Consider the following 17,079-nt stretch of genomic DNA (forward strand, 5'->3'; position numbering starts at 1 on the left):
AGATGCATTTTAGAGGCGTTATATCAGGAGAGCGTCGCACTGAGTTACTTTTCTCTTGTATGTGAGTTACAAATGTATGTGTTATTGGATGTGTTGTGAGTAATGTACAGAGTTGGTTATGAATTCAGTGTATCATATGGCGGTTGCGAACTGGATATCATGTTGAGAATTTCGACGGAGTGAATGATGAGTGAATTTTATTTGAGGTGTGGCCACTCTTAGCTGAGCATTCTGATGGTTTGTATTTCCTTTCTCCACTTTTTTCAGAGCCTCCTACCAACCCTATGTGTAACTGTAGGAAAAATGGTTAGGATGGTTAACGCTGATGTCGTAAAGGTTGTGTTGTTAGAGTTGTAAAAGTTGTATTATGAAATGAAAGAGCGTTTGTACCGGTTAAGTAATGATCGTAGTGTACCGTGTTTGAATTTTTTTTTAATTGGCCGGGCTGTAAGCTTTGTACTCTGTGTTACGAAATTTTGTGTACTACGTTTGTTGCACTATGATTTTACTTTACCGGGTTCAAGAGCTGAGTATTGTGAAAATTCTAGCCTTGAAAATATTGTGTAGTAGGTTTGCCATGAGAGACTTTTGGGTGACTTGTGGGTTTAATGTACCTGTTTGGAGGGTGTGTTTTATTGAGTTTGTTGTGAGGATCGTATTAGAGGTTACGTGCTTTGTTACTGTACCGGTTTGGAGGGTGTGTTGCGGGTGGGTGTGTGGTGATGGAGTGTGTTACGGCGGGCTGGTGTTAAGATGTACCTGGACCACAAAGAGTGTTGTTGCAAAGGGCTGGGTTGACTTGCTTGTGTTAGGAGAGTGACTGGCTTCTGCAGGATGCCTTGTTACCATATGATGTGTGTTTTCAGTATCAAAGGCCTTAGGTATTCTCGCCTTTTAGACCTACTTGATTCACTTCCAATTTTGCTTGTTCAAAATTTAAGGTCCCTCTATTTCTCCCTTGCTTGTTTGTGTATAATTATTTGCCCGCCTTAATTCTATCCATACAGGCAATTCTTTAGTGATTATTTTGGGGCATAAGCGATATACTGTCGAATTATTCTGCATAAACATTTCAAGTGCACGGGTTTTAGAAAGGAACAGAATTATAATGCTTAGTGAATACTTTAACATCGTAACCGAATAGATAAGCGGCATTCACATATATAATTTGTCTTGGGCATTATAGAAACATAATTTTTATTTAGAAGTTACTATAAAGAATTTTTTGATAAAGCAGAGGTAACAGAAAATTGCATACTCTCGTGTTTCGTGCCATGTGTTGTTCTTGAAGAGTTGTCCTTGCAATCTTCTTATGCAAAACTTAGGGCGGTACAAAAGAAGTATTATTACCCTTGAGTACTGTATAGATGGATCAGTGATATTCCACACGATGTTGGTAATTTTATGTAAAAAAAAAAATAATTTTATGCCATGGTACTGTACGTCGCTGATCTATATGTTTCGGTGCAGGGTAAGGTTTTTGAAATAGGAGAAATGACGCTGTTTCAGGACCCTTCATCATGTGTTTCAGAAACAAAGGCACGAGTGTTATTAAGATACTATTTTTACTCATGACATAATAATTTAACCCACAGTTGTTGCATATTTCACTATTCCCAAAGGACAACTGAGCAGCCATTATCAGCCACTCAGATATATTCATTTAAAAGTGAGTGTAAAGATTGTTATTTTAGCTCAAGAAATTGCCTGTATTGATAGATATTAAATTACCTCAACATATATCCTCAAAATTGATTGTGTATGACCGGAAACTTCAATGCAGTCAATCCTGCAGAGACCTCGCTTGTCTTTCATGAATTTTATGTCTCTGAAAAACTACAATAAAAACAAACAGCTATCGTATTTAACAAGGTGTCATGTAAGGTAGATGAATAATACAAATAGTTTCATAGCTTAACGTGTGAACAGTAGTCAGTTCCCTTCCCGTTTTCTTAGTCAAGTAGCTAGCAAAGAAAACGAGGAGTGTGATCATGCTTATCATTGATATCTTATCCTGAGTATCTAGCTTTTTATTACCTACGTTGAACCTTCTCTTGTATCTTATATCCTTACGTTATGTACCATTTTTCACTATTTACATAGGCGGATTCAGCAGTTCCGAAAAGGGGGGTGTCCCATACTTTTAGCCTACCTTTCATCACCTATTGGAAAGTCATGCATTCAAATCTATATTATTAAGTACAGACATTAAATCAGTTCATTTTACAACTATTAACTACAAAGCAAAGCTTCACGAGTTGGAATAGATTCGTACGAAAAGGAATTTTCAAATATACATTGTTGTTTTGAAGTGAATAATGACTTGAGGGAAAAATGACACGCCTGAAAAATGGGGACGCTCGAACTCTATCCCCCCCCCCCCTCTCTGAATCTGCCTCTGAAAAACTTTCTGAAAATGTATTCTTACTCTCATAATTGTACGTTTATTTGTGTTTCCTCATGTATGGGCATCCTCAACTGGTATTATGTATCATGTATTCTAGAGTTTACTGTCTTGTCTACCCTGTGTGATGTATGTAGCTCATTTTTTTTTTTTTTTTTTTTAACCCCTTCAGCCCGAGGACTTTTTTCTATAATTTTTGTTTTTTTTATTTTGACTTCAGCTTTTTTTCTGGGGACTTTTACAGAACATTCATACAAGACTTATTTTTACTGAGGAATGAGATGTAGTATTAATTAACCTTTCAGTATAAGAGGTCTTTAGTGATTTGTTTAAAATCTTGTCATGGATGAGTTAGTAGAAATTAAAAACCATCCTCGTACTGAAAGAGTTAAACTCACAGGTCTTTCCATCTGTTTCACGTTACTCTGTAGTTTGTATTTCCCCGTATTTTCTCTTAACGCATCTCATAGGCCATTTTATAGTCTGTACACATCAACTTTTGGACCTGTCGCTCGTGCATCATATTCCATACATATCAGTTTTAGGCTCGTATTTCCTGTATCATGTATCCCTCATAACCTGTATATTTTGTATCCTGTATCCTTGACTTGTATTTCCTGCACAGTGTATCTCTAGACCACTATTTCCCGCATTATGTATGTATCATGTATATCATAGGCTATTTTGTATTCTGCACGCATCACCTGATCTGGTTTGCACGCATCCCTGTCTTCCTGGACCTTAACACTCTCAGGGCTCCTATGACTCCCAGGTGAATGAGAGCGTTTGACGTCAGCTGGATTAGAGCCCTTGAATTTTGACATCAGCTGGAATAGAGTCCTTGAATTTGACGTCAGCTGGAATAGAGTCCTTGAGTTTTTACATCAGCTGGAATAGAGTCCTTGAGTTTTTACGTCAGCTGGAATAGAGTCCTTGAGTTTTTACATCATCTGGAATAGAGTCCTTGAGTTTTTACGTCAGCTGGAAGAGAGTCCTTGAATTTTGACGTCAGCTGAAATGGAGTCCTTGAGTTTCCCCAATCATATGAGAGCACAAACATAAACACTCAGGCTCTGTGACACACTCTTAGCTGAAAAAATGCGTTTTAAGTTAACTGGAGGAAAATATTGGAGTTTCCGCGATCATACCAGAGATAAGGAAGGCTTGGAGAAGAGTGCTAGGTTTTTTTTTTTTTTTTTTTTTTTTTTTTTTTTCCCAGAGCATGTGTGTGTTAAGGAAGGAAGGCTTGGATGTGCAGGCGTGTGGGCGAGGCTCCCCCAAAAGACACCAGTAATCCGAAGAGGCTATTTATTGTAGTTAATGTTAAGTCCTGCCACACTTGTAACGTAGCCGTACTGCACAGGAATGGTAGTAAAGGCAGAGTCGTACTGGTAGTTTGTTTGTCTCTCTCTATTCCTCGCTTGTTAGCACTACTTCGCCTCTCTCTCTCTCTCTCTCTCTCTCTCTCTCTCTCTCTCTCTCTCTCCTTTTCTTATCACCATTAAGTCTCGCTGTTCTTTTTTTTTTTTTTTTAGCACTACTTTTTCTCTTTTCATTGTTGTTTTTCATCACTTTTTTATCTATATTCCTATTTTCTGAACAACACCTTCATTTAGTAACATCATTTTTACTGTTTTTATTTTTTCTCCCCTGTTTTGACCACACCACTGTTTTTTTTCTTTTTTACATTATGTTAACACTACTCCCTTTTCTTGTTCCTTGTTTTGTCAGCACCACGTTTTTTGTTCCCTTTTTTTTAGCATCACTTTGTTTTCTGCCCTTTGTTCAGTCTTCCTTGTTTATTTAGCACCCCTTTCATCTGTTGCTGGCGGTTCCCCTGGCTCTGGGAATGCCTGAAGCAACACAGGAGGGGTGTTGCACGCCTCCATCCGTGCCACCGTTGACGCAAGACTATTCGGGTCCTCGTGGAACTCCCTTCGCATAGCTTCCTCCAATGGGTCTGCGATACCACCTGGCAGAATTTCAACAAGGTGCTGTGTTTCATCTGTGACACGCCCGGCCACCACGTCATCCAGTAGGGCCAGGAGGCAACGAATGTACACTATGACAGAATAGCCATCCGTAAAGGCATGGTGGAAGCCCAGTAGTACAGTAGATTGTACTGGTAGGGGAAACGACGCTGCACGTCAGGAAGGCGACAAGGCTCGTCGGTATCTAGTGGGATGAACCTTGACTCCCTGAGTAGCAGGTTTTCATTCTGCAGTGGCCGGTTGGACGCAGACCTCAGCTCTTCCTCTGTGTTCCCACCAGTCACCACCTGCATCATAAACACCATAACATGGCCCATTGCCACAGCACTCGTCACCACGCACTTGTACCCTACCTATACTAAACCAGACATTTATTATTACAAATGACCCTTAACTAAAGGGTGCTACATTACAGTTTGCCACAGTCACACTAGTCCATCGTTTAATGTATTCAGGTTAGCGTGCTGCCGAAAACCACTGGAAGTACTGGAAGATCAGGCCAAATTGCATTTGGCCACTTAGCCAAAGTCACCGTTTTTTCCCAATAACTATAAAAAAAAAACACACAATTTGACAATACACAGTTGAAGCTACTTACACACACACACACACACACACACACGTTGTATACGCCAAATTTGCTCTAGATATGATCGGGCATCCATGACAATTTTTTTTAATATACACACATACAGTAGAGACGGACCTGATCACAATAGTTATGTCTTTGGCGAGGCTAGAGTAGAAAATACGTTACCGGATTGAAAGCTGAAGAAATCACTGTGTTCTGTCAACGTCAGCGAACTACTACACAGGAACTCTCCAGGTATGTACCTGATACTCTAAAACACTGTAGGTCTCTGTTAGGCAAGTCTGTTATGTTAGGTTAAGTCTGTTAGGTATGGGTTGGGTCAGGGTAGATAAGGTTAGTTTAGACTTTTTAATATATGATTAGATTTATTTTGGTTATGTATATCCACATTTTCTTCTTTTGCTTTTCAAACCCTTTTTTTGTTTTGTTTGTAAGTATTTGGCCTTGATTCCAGTCCCAAATCACACGTTCTTTTCTTTTTTTCCTCTCTCACCCACTACTTCTGATATCCCACCCCCATGCTTGTCGTGAGGTGGGGAAAGGGAGGAACAAAACTAAGCAATGAGCTATTAGGGCCAAAAATCTAGGTCACACTCGTTACAAATGCAACACCAAGATTCGAAAATAAAACATTTGTAGAAACCCAGTTTTGACAACTTTTGAAACCATATGAAACACCCTAGCTGACGCTACGATGGTTAGACATGCAGTTAACCAGCCGTAGTAAATATGCAGGAAAGAAAGAGTAACAGATTTAAGCACAGCTTTGAAAAGACAACTATAGGCTGCTGCTTTGAAATTTGCATTGAATGACTAGTGTTTAAAGGATGGGATGGATAAAAGGGAGGTTTGAGGGGAGAGGTGTGTAAGCAAAAGAATTAGTTACATGGATGAGTGAAGGAAGGGAAGAGGAGTGTTAGAGATCATGGACAATTGGGAAATGTGGAGCAAGAAAATATTCTGTACATTCATTTTAAGTGGGCAAATATTTTTGTTCTGCAGCTTATTTCCCGCAGCTCAGAAAAAGACAAGTGTCCCTCTGCATCCTTTCCATAAAACCATATTCTAGTGTAAATCTCTTGTTACTGTCAACGGAGAGGTGGCAATTTTACGCCTGGTTAAAGTAAACAGCATACTGACTGACCACCTTCAAGCTGACCTTTGGGTTCATATCCTCACAGACCCTCTGGCGACCATCCCGTGGTTTCAGGAACATTCGTAAGTTTGGAATCCTTCTGTGATAGGTGTTTCAGTATTAACGGCACAAATCATTAAACCAAGGACCGTCTGGAGAAATAATAGGGTAACCCGTAGTTTTGGGCCAAGTTAAAGTGAAAAGAGTGCAACAGATGCCATGAGCAGCAAGAGTACGAGTAGGATCATAAATGGATTGATCGTCCATAATTATTTGACTCCTTTAGTGTAATAAAATCATACGGAGCTAGTTGAAATAAGCTTAGTGTGTCCTTAACAATGAAAGATTAAATCATGTAGTATCGAAGCTTTCTGTCGTCTAGGTATCTCCCTCAGTAGAATATAAGTACGTTGTATTATGCCAAAATAAATTTAATACATGTAAGTCGGTCAACAGCAGTGAAAGAGATAATTTACAAAGTTCTCACCAATGTCGAATTTTTCAGTATATTCTTGCTTCCTTCAGACGATTTTAGAAGGGTTAGATACATTCTTCATTAATTTGTGTAGCACGAAGAGATCTTAAAGATAATAATATGTGTAGTAAGAATAAGCTTTAAAAAGATATCACCGCACTGAATGGGTTAATGTATTACTTGTAAGGTGTAAGATAAAGTGAATGACATACATGACGTTGTTACAATTTTTGTGATACGTAACAAAACCAGTTGGGTTGATAACAGCATTCCATCAGGGAGACTCCTCAACAGCTACATTGACACTGCCCACATGACTTTGACAACTGGGTGATAAGATAATTAGCTGCAGGGATGTGGGTTAAGTCAGGGTAGTTTACTAAATCAGGTTAAGTAAGGATAAATTATTGACCCACATTTCCTGGGAAAGTTATGCCACAACATGTCAAGCTTTTACACTGCGTCAGTAGCGTAGCCAGGTCTCGATACATGGAGGGGTCTGAGTGGGGTCAAACCCTATTCTGTGGAGGGGGGGAGGGCAGTGCAACACTTTATCTGGATATTAAACCAGAGAGCGCTTTGAGAACACATACCTCTCTAACGGCAATAATATTAATTATTAACTACTTTAATTTCTCTTTCCTACCACGCGAATATTTCTCCGGTCTCACATACTCATAGTCACTTAACTTTGTGTTCTTAGTCTGACCTGTTACAGCCTCAGAGAGCGCACACCTCTGCCATAAAAAGTTTAGAGCTTGGAGAGAGGGAGGGGGGAGGGGACATTCAAATGAGTGAAAAAAATTACTGTACTCTGCCTGCGTGGTCACTACTTCAGAATACTACGAAACACTCAGGATTCTATAACCTCCTCTCAGATTAATAAAATAGTCTGGTGATGGCTGGAATAGATACTAGAATTGTCCCGGGTTTGAAAGGGTTTATGATAATACTGTGAGGATGTCATGGCTGAAGGGGAAGAAAATCGTTTAACGTATGCTGGAATACAGCACAGTGTTTGGATACCGTATAATCACAGCTGAATAAAATCCTTGGACTTGAATGCTAAAGTTGTCCCGACTATGAGCGTGTTACACTCACAGCGGCAGACCAATTGAGATGGGTGAGTGCCTGGTGTTGATGGGGTGGGTGTAGTGGTGTTGCTGTGTTGATGCGGCAGGGAAAATCACCTAGGGTATGTTCAAAGAGCATTGGCAGTTCCTTTCACTGTGGTGAGGGTCTGTGTACCGATATCCTTTTTTATTGTAGTGTACTTTTTTTTTTTTTTTTTTTTTTTTTTTAATATACAAAACTGGTTGGTTAGATGAATCATGCACGGAGCTGGAGTACATGACAAGGGTTTGGTACCTCTGGCTGGTAGTTTCCATTACAGGGACCTAATTCGTCCTTGTGTATAGTTCTTGTGTATGGATGTGGTTCGCATACAGAGCTTCTAAGCATTTTTTTTTTTTTTTTCATCAGTTCTCCTCTCTTCCCCTGTATTGATAATACCATTATTCTTAACTCTTCCCTACTTTTTTTTGATGCAAGAAAGAAGGAACCAAAGGCCAGAAGCGCGCAAACCGTTCCTTCCAAGAAAAAACACAAGACAATATAATAGAGAGCCAAATTCAAGATCCATTCAATTCGAGATGCCTGGACACACTGCGTTTGAAAGACTGGAGATCATAGGCAGTAGGAAATACATGCAGAGGGAGACAGTTCCAGAGTTGACCTGTTGCATAAATGAAGGACTGGGAGTAACGGTTAACTCTTGCATTAGAGAGTTGGACAGAAAAGGAATGAAAGTTTGCTGCTAGACGGGTGCTACACACACGTCGTAGTGGTGAAGGGATGCAAGCAGACAGTTCAGAGGAGCAGTGACCATGGAAGTGACGATAGAAAATAGATAAAGATGCAACAGTGCGGCGAAGAGACATACAGTAGGTTGAAGGGAGCCAGAAAGAGGAGGAGAGTTGATAAGACGAAAGGCCTTTGACTCCACCCTATTGAGAAGAACTGTATGTGGGGAGCCTCCCCACACACGAGAGTTGTACTCTAAACAGGGGCTAATAAAACCCGTGTATAAAGTCAACAACAGTGCAGGGGTAAAGAAGGTACGGAGTCGGCTTAGCACACCCAATCTCTTGGAAGCAGATTTTACAAGAGATGCAATATGATCTTTCCAAGACAAGTCCCGAGTGAATGAAACCCCAAGCATGTTCAAGGATGATGAAGGCTTGAGCTGGATATTATTGAACATTAGTGGGTACTCCTGTGGTAGATTGTGTCGGGTTGATAGGTGCAAAACTGAGTTTTTGCTGCATTAAAAACAACAAGATTATTTTTACCCTAATCAGAGATACGAGCCAAGTCAGACACTAGGTGTGCCATAGCCTCATCCCTTGTTTGTTGAAGTAAATGCTGAGATGGACGTTGCTGGAACCGAATGGAAAGGTGAAGAGTGGAATCATCAGCGTACGAGAGGATAGGGTTAGATGTAGGCCTACAGCTTAGAAGGTCATTGATGAATAAAAGGAAGAGAGTTGATGATAGGACGGAACCCTGAGGAACACCACTGTTGATAGATCTAGGAGAAGAACGATGGCCGTCTACAACAGCGGCTATAGAACGACCAGAAAGGAAGCTATAGATGAAGGCACAGATAGAAGGATAGAAACCGTAAGAGGGTAGTGTGGAAATTAAAGATGTATGCCAGACTCGATCGAAAGCTTTTGAGATGTCAAGTGCATGGCAAAGCTTTCTCCAAAGTCCCTAAAGGAGGATGACCAGGAGTCTAAAAGGTAGGTGAGAAGATCGCCAGTGGAGCGTCCCTGACGGAACCCATATATACTATCGATCAGAAAGGTTGTGATAGGAAAGATGCTTTAAAATTTTTCTGTTAAGAATTGACTCGAAAACTTCTGAGACACAGGATGTTAAAGCAATTGGACGATGGTTAGAGGGTTGGGAATGGTCATATCCTTCTTTGGGACTGGCTGAATGAGAGCAAACTTCCAGCAAGAAAGAAAGGTACAAGTTGACAGAAAAAGGCGAAAGAGTTTACCTAGGCAGAGTGTGAGCAATGAAGCACAGTTCTTGAGGACAACAGGAGGGAATCCATCAGTGGATTTGAATCAAAAGCAATGATACTGAAAGGAAGCTAATATAAAACATGAACAGTTAAACACGATAAGGAGTTACAAGTAGTAGTACAGTTAGCCTTTTAAAAAACTTTCTGCTTTTCATAGAAAATATAGCCTATATTTGTTTAACAGTAACTTTCTGTAACGTCTCTCTCTTTTCTTATATCATTTCATCATCATCATCATCATCATCATCACAGTTTTGCTGGTTATTTATCAGTGTATCATATTCGGCAGTTTAACTACACAAATTACTAATGCTGAACTTTCTCCCATCAACTATCAGATAATTAAGCTTTTTACGTTTGTTATATTAGCATAATCTCTTCACTTATTCTGCTGTGCTAAGTTCTAACAGAGCTGGAGGCTCTGTTGAATATGAATCGAGAAATAGTCGGTGGAGATTATTAGGCCCGAGGTGGTTGCGGTAATGGAATCAATGGAAATTTGCACTTATACGGTTACATTTTCTTCACTATCATGTAGCCTGCTGTGTATCGACATAGGTATTTCCAACTGCTAACTGAGGTTCCATTGGGTATGAACCAAGAAAAAGTCCATGGAGGTATAGAGGCCCCAGCTGGTTGAAGTAATGGTGTTCATGCGTACATAACCCTTATTATGTGACCGAATTTTCTTCAGTTAATCTGCTCTGTCGTGTATAAGACGAGAATCAATGGACAGAGAGGTCCCAGATGGTAGAGGTAGTGTGGTTGGCATGCCTGGTGCCATGGTCGGGCGTGTTGTGTGTTGTGTTGGCAGGCCTGGAGCAAATATGGCGGAGTGGTCAGTTGGGAGTGACGCAGACCTGCTGGCTCATGGTATTTTGCCGCCCCCTCGCGCTTAGGTGAGTCTATCTTTATTATTTTGAAGGTTTTTGAGTGAAGTAGAGCGGCAGGATTAAATTGTGAAGTAAGTGATAAGCCTGAGTATTAGCTGTGTAGCGGAAATGAAGGGTTATTATTTAGCACAGTTGTATGCAATTGTTTAACTTCGGACCGCGTATAAAAATAATCTCAGTCCATTAGTGATTTGATGTCGCCTTGTATCTGTTTCGCTGGGTGTGGCTTCTTTTGAAGGCCCAGTGTCACCCATTCATACAGCCACAAATTTGATGCTTCCGTTTCATGTCCGGCCACAAGTTTTGACAGATACACTTTTGGTTAATTGTACCCATATTGATTTGCCTGATGGTCATGACTGGGACTTTTCCGTGCTTTTGGTGCAGTTTCTGATGAAAATTTTAACTCATAGTGAAGGAACAATCGAAGCGGCATTAACATTATTTATTTCTGTGAATTGTTAAGGATTTTCTGTAACTTTAACATAGATATGGTAATTGGTATGTTTCACTGTCATACTCAGATACTGGAATGATAGAAGTTTGTGTTGTTAAGCAAGTCAGAGTGTTGACAGTTATTGTTTGACAAGTTCTGCAGTGTTGCAGTTAGAAAACATCATTGTTAGACAATTGGTCAGTTTGTCCTTTCATACAGTTTTGTAGTGCAGTGTAATTTTTGGTATTTTTAAGTTTTGACCCATTTTCTTATTGGAGATAAGTTTGTTTTTCCTGTTGGTTCTCTGTGTGATTTTTTTACCATTGATTTTTGCTTTAACTGTCAGAAATGACCAACTTTTGAGAGAGGAACCCACTATCCTCCTGTTCTATAATGGTGGAACTATACAGAAACTAGGTATTATTTTACAAGTTGCCAATACGCAGTTCAGGAATTTTAGCACCATTAACGGATAATATAGTCCCTGAGGATCATAATGAACCCCCATAACCCTATTTGGAAATTGATATTTTCAGAGATAATGAATTTAATGTAATATTCCAAAAAATACATACCTTTAGATCTTCACGGCTAGTCCATGTAAAAAATGCATGCGTTCGTACGTGTTTCTCTTCTCTTCGACTGTGCTTGTATCTGGTAGGTCTGTATCACCCACTCATAGGCTTACTTTAGGGCACGTGATGGTATTCTACCAATCTATTTGAAGCGCGGTATTTGATTTCTTTTGGATGGAAATTTCAACTCCTTCTCGGTATGGCCTTTAAAGAAGAAAGGCATGCTGTGTGTCCTGGGTGTGATACTGATTATTTACGGGTGATTAAGCCGGTAAATTTAGAAACGACAGACATCAGTGGTACTGTGGTCAGTACAAAAAAAGTATGTGAAAACCAAGAAACAGGTCCTGTGGTGCTGTTTCTGCTATCCCTCTAGGCCTACCCCTGGAAGACGACAATGACTCAGACGACCCTTGTCCTGAACCATCATATCTCTAGGGTAAGCATTCCCCTAGGATACGTTAGGTTTGGTGTGTTAGTTGAGGTTACGTTAGGTCTGTTTGGTTAGATTTGGTCAGGTTAGGTTAGGTCTGTATGGTTGGGTTGGGTTAGTTTTGGTCTGTTCTGTTATGTTGGCAGTTGGCACAGCATATTTTTCTGTTTTTTTTTAATGCAATTTTAGTTGTTGTTTTACTTTTTTCTCCCCCCCCCCCCCAGAAAATGCCCTTCCTGTAAAACAACTAACTCATTGCATATTTTTCTGGTGTTTTTTTTATGCAATTTTAGGTGTCCCCCCCAAAAATGCCCTCCCTGTAAAACATCTAACTCAGTGTCAAATGGCCACCCTTTACGGGATTATGGTGTCTGGCAATAGATAGATAGATAGCTTGATTTCACCTACTTGTCCAATCAAAGTTCATGATTGGAAAGAGGGGAAATGAGGCATTTCTGAAAAAAATGAAGGTCAGAAACATTTGAATCGCATCAGAAACTACCAGAAAAATATATTGCACTACCTGGTTGGTGTATTGGCAACTGGTAAAAATTTACCCAGAAACTAATGGTGTACAACTGCCAGCAGTGCAGTTACGGTAACCTATGCTGACCTTACTTTACTGTACATAATCTTGACCCATGTAATTCAATCCTAACCAAGACCAATTCCAACCTTACTTTAATAGACAGCCCCACAGTTTGAGTCGCATCCAGTACACCACGAGTTGCTGTGTATTGTGGTGTAGCAGACACCAGTTGCCTCAGTGTGTAACTATGTGTTGTATATGAATGCAACATCGTCATTTTTATTGATTCCTGATGTAGTATCCAGTAAGATTTTAGGTGAGATATAGCTTTGGAACACCCCAAAAAAACTTAGGAATGTGTGAGTTGAAACTTGGTTACTGTACTTTTTTTTTTTTTTTTTTTTTTTTTTTTTTTTTTAAGGTGTACAGTTAATCCAATTTTGACCTTTCATTTCTATCAACCTGCTGAAGCCAGGTTACCATACCCAACATAACTACGAGTACTTAGGCTATACCAGACATAACTGGTATACTACTATATATTTTTCCATGTGAACACTCATCTTGTAAGGTTTTACTGTGTTCTGTGCTTTATTTCATCGTACTTTTTTTTTTTTTTTTTTTTTTTTTAAGGCTAAGGGTTGCTCCCAGGTACTGTACAGTAACTGTAATTTCATTGTAATATTTGTGTGTTTGTACAATGGGAAATTACATTTCATTCAGTGGACACCAGCCCAGCCCCTTATCAAGACATTGGATGATATCCTTATAAATAGAAAACAAAGCATATCCTTTGGAAGCGAAAATCAGAATCATCAGGACTACATAATAAACCATCAGAAAAAACATTATGTTGTCACCAGTATTGGCCCTTTTAAAGATGCAAGGTTGTGGTATGTCAGTAATGTATCTGGTATTGAGAAACTAAACATCTCTGACGGAAATAGAGTTCAGAATAGGGTTAATGTGTGGCTTAGTTTAAGAAGCCGAAAGACCTGAAGAAAGCACTTCTTATTCTTCTAGTTTGTTTCCTCTGTAACACACCCTCATTTTACAATGAGGATTTGTTTGAAAACATTCATTACATAATGTTTTATCATATTTTTTGAGCCAGTTATAATATTTTCAATGGGAATACTTTTTGGCCAAGGTTCACTCACCCAACATAGTCTGAAATGTTTCCAGCTCACCCAAACTGGTTGTTATTTCACTTGCTGAATACCACCAAAATTAAGCCTAAATGCAAGTTTTGAACTCACCTAAACTGGAAGTTTTTTCACTTCACTTGCTACCTGAACTCCAACACTACTGTCCCATCACTGACATTAGCACACCCAGTAGTGACAAGTGCTAATGCTATCTTGGAATAACTTGTAGACTTGCATGAGGATGATCATACAAGTAAAAATAGCAATTGTATATTGATCCATGAGGCTTTATACAGGATCCTAATATTTGAATATGTGAAAAATCAGTCTTATTTTGTGAAAAGGTAATCAGTTCATCATGTTACAAGGGTAAATGGTGGGGTCTTAGTGATTTTTGCATCCTTCTTGTTTTTAGCATTTTGCTTTCCCATTATGTGTGTGTTTTAATGGGGGACTGTCACTAAATCTTACTTAGGTCCACTGAACTTAGTTTACTTTTGCATTCAGCAGATTTTATTAAATTACCATAAGTAAGGTGAAATTAGGTTAAATTAAGTTCATATCAGTTCAGTTAAGTAAGGTTAGGCTATGTTGGTTAGATTGATAGGTTAGGTTACATTATTTCATTGTTAGGTTAATATTTAGGCTGAGTTAAATTAGTTTATATTATGTTAGATTAGGCAATTCTAGATTATGGTTATTTAAGGGTTGGATAGTGATGATAACTAGATTTGAGTAAGTTTTAGTAAGTCTTTGCCATTATGCTTAAAAAACAAACATACTGTACATTGGGAAATTGGAATGTACATACAATAGATAAAACCAGGAAAGCAAAATCAACAGGAAACTGATTTAACATTCCATCCATCCATCATCCAATCCTACGTTGCCCCATGAGAAGCGTAGGAGCCCAGGCCTAGGCAAGTTGGTCTTGACATTTAAGATGAGAGTGAGCAGCCTCACTCATCCCTGAGTGGCTTTACGTGAGCAATAAACCCCAACCATCCCTTGGATGTAAACCTTCACCGGCTCAATCCGATTGTAGTGCCGTAATTACCCACTAAACTACAAGGCCCCAAAATTTGGTTATATTGTTACCACCCAGCATAGTAAATGGTTTCCTGGTGTACAGGAAACTGTTTGGCTTGTCACTCAGTGTAGAGTCACCCACAGGCAGAAGGAAGAGGAAATAATGAAGGAAAGAAAGACAGAAGAGGGAGTGTAAAGTCACCCGTAGGCAGAAGGACAAGGAAAGAATGAAGGAAAGACAAAAGAGGATGGAAGGAAAGAGGGATGGAGGGGAGGAAAGGGCAGACACCCGAGAGCGTTACTACATCGAGTGAGTGGATGGCGAGCGCTCCCACCAACCACAAACTAATTTCTATCTATCTATCTATTGCCAGACGCCATAATCCCGTACGGGGTGGCCATTTGACTCTGAGTTATTTGTTTTACAGGGAGGGGCACTAACCCTTCACCAACCCACTTGACACGCCATAAAAATTATTAGACAAATCATAGAAAACAGCCAGGAAGAAGAAGAACTGAGTTGATAAAACATTTTTGCTGCTGAAACAAAACTGTACAGTATTTAGGCTACCCAGAATAGTAATTTATTATCATCATCCCAGCCTCTTGTTCCACCACAGAATGGGGTAAGGTAGGGTCCAGAGAGTTACAGGGAAAAAAGATGAAGAACTATTAGAGAGCATACCTTATGAAATGAGCCACACTTGTTCACTCACTGTTTAAGCCCCTAGAACCATGATTTCACGGCACTGGCATGAACAGCTACACTTATGCACTTCACATTGCATGTTAGTTTGAATGGTGCGTGGTGAGGTAGAGTTTTGATAGGCGACTTACTGCAAGCCCCATTCCCACCCCCTCCCTCTCCACATCATTAAATTATTCAAACTCAAAATCTGGAACATCAATAACCTCTCGTAACACTTTTCGATCATTGTGATCATTATCAATGTTGATCTTTTGGATGGCCTGATCATTTTCTTGATGCTTCTTGAAATAGCAGGGGATGAATGTTTGTTGAGCAGCATTTACTTTCTTGTTTTGCCATGCCATGAATTCACTGGTGATTTTTTCAAGACCGTGCAGCATTAACTGTGTTTTCTGTGTTGGACTCAAGTGTGTCAATTTTCTTACAGAAGCTGGCACAAATAGTGACTTATGAGAGATGTACGCATTCTTGCAAAAGTTGTGGACCGGTACTTTTTGCGTCCCGTCACTAAACACGATACAGTACAGCTATTGTGACACGCTAAATGAGGTCCTACTGTACTGTGGTACTGTTAATCTGTGTAGTAATACCTGTCCTTCCCACTCAAGTCATACAGTATAGCACAGATCACTGTACCGTATTGACATTCCTTCGATTGTGAGAGCCATGAAGGGTTCTGATTTGATAATGTTACATTGCATAAGTAGTTCATAGGTGAAAGTTACTTATTGCTTTAGACACATTCCATACTTATTGCTTTAGACACATTCTTTACTTATTGCTTTAGACACATTCCTTATTATAGTTAGTTACTGGTATCCTTACTCCATTTTTAGGTGAGACAAGGTCAGGATAATGATGGTGATTTCACATGATGAGACTGGGCTACTTCCATAGGTTAAGTACCAAGTCATAATTGCATAAGATTTGTTGACTCTAATCATTAAGCAGGAATGGGCCTCCATAATTGTCAATGAAATTGATCCTCAAATCTGACTGCGTTCGGCCTTCAACTAGGCTAAGCTGAATGCCGTTAGGGATCTTTCTTGGGGGGTGAGAAGAAACACACTGTAGTAAACTGTAAATGATGTTGCAGGAAGCCATGGACGGGTGTGGCGGGTGTGAGCGTGGGGGCGAAGGTGCGAGGCTGAGGGACCTGAGGCCACCTAGGGACCTCTCGCCTCCACCCGCCACCAAGCTCCCACACCCACCCAGGGAAAAGGACCGTGCCAGGACAGCCACCGAGAAGTTGCTGGCAGGTTAGTGTTATAAAGTAGTATTGAAAATCAAAGTTGTGATAGTAACAGCACATGGTAACAAGTTTTTCCATGTTAATGACCTCAGAGTCAGGACAACTCTAGTATTGGTATTTTTTCACAGCTAATGCCAGATGATTTTATTTAGCCAGGGTGTGTTAATATTTGTACCTTGAGCCCCTTATTGTCAGGACACATTACTCTAGTACTGTACAATAGTCTGTTCCAGGTAACAGGTTTTATTCAACTGAGTGCGAGTCATAGAAGCCTGAGAGAACTAACCCCTGTGAGTGAATGTTGTAAATGGTATGTGTAAATACCTCATTCACAACTTTTACTAGTGCATTTGACAGAATAATAAAAGTGCCTGATAACCTTTA

The 17,079-nt window shown here is 39.8% G+C and overlaps 1 protein-coding gene across 2 annotated transcripts in view; it reads left to right on the top strand.

Annotated features, from left to right (window-relative positions):
- Positions 1-10,522: 10,522 nt before the first annotated feature.
- LOC145403821 (uncharacterized) overlaps positions 10,523-17,079 on the top strand; it is a 33,667-nt gene continuing 27,110 nt past the window's right edge. For both annotated transcript variants that reach the window (XM_080275501.1, XM_080275502.1), the window contains exons 1-2: positions 10,523-10,590; positions 16,540-16,702. In XM_080275501.1, the coding sequence (XP_080131627.1) occupies positions 16,546-16,702 (157 nt within the window). In that variant the 5' untranslated portion in view covers positions 10,523-10,590; positions 16,540-16,545. The remainder of the gene's footprint in view (positions 10,591-16,539; positions 16,703-17,079) is intronic.

Source organism: Coenobita brevimanus, chromosome 61 (assembly GCF_032717465.1).
Source record: "Coenobita brevimanus isolate Jiangsu-jjx chromosome 61, ASM3271746v2, whole genome shotgun sequence".
NCBI lineage: Eukaryota > Metazoa > Arthropoda > Malacostraca > Decapoda > Coenobitidae > Coenobita > Coenobita brevimanus.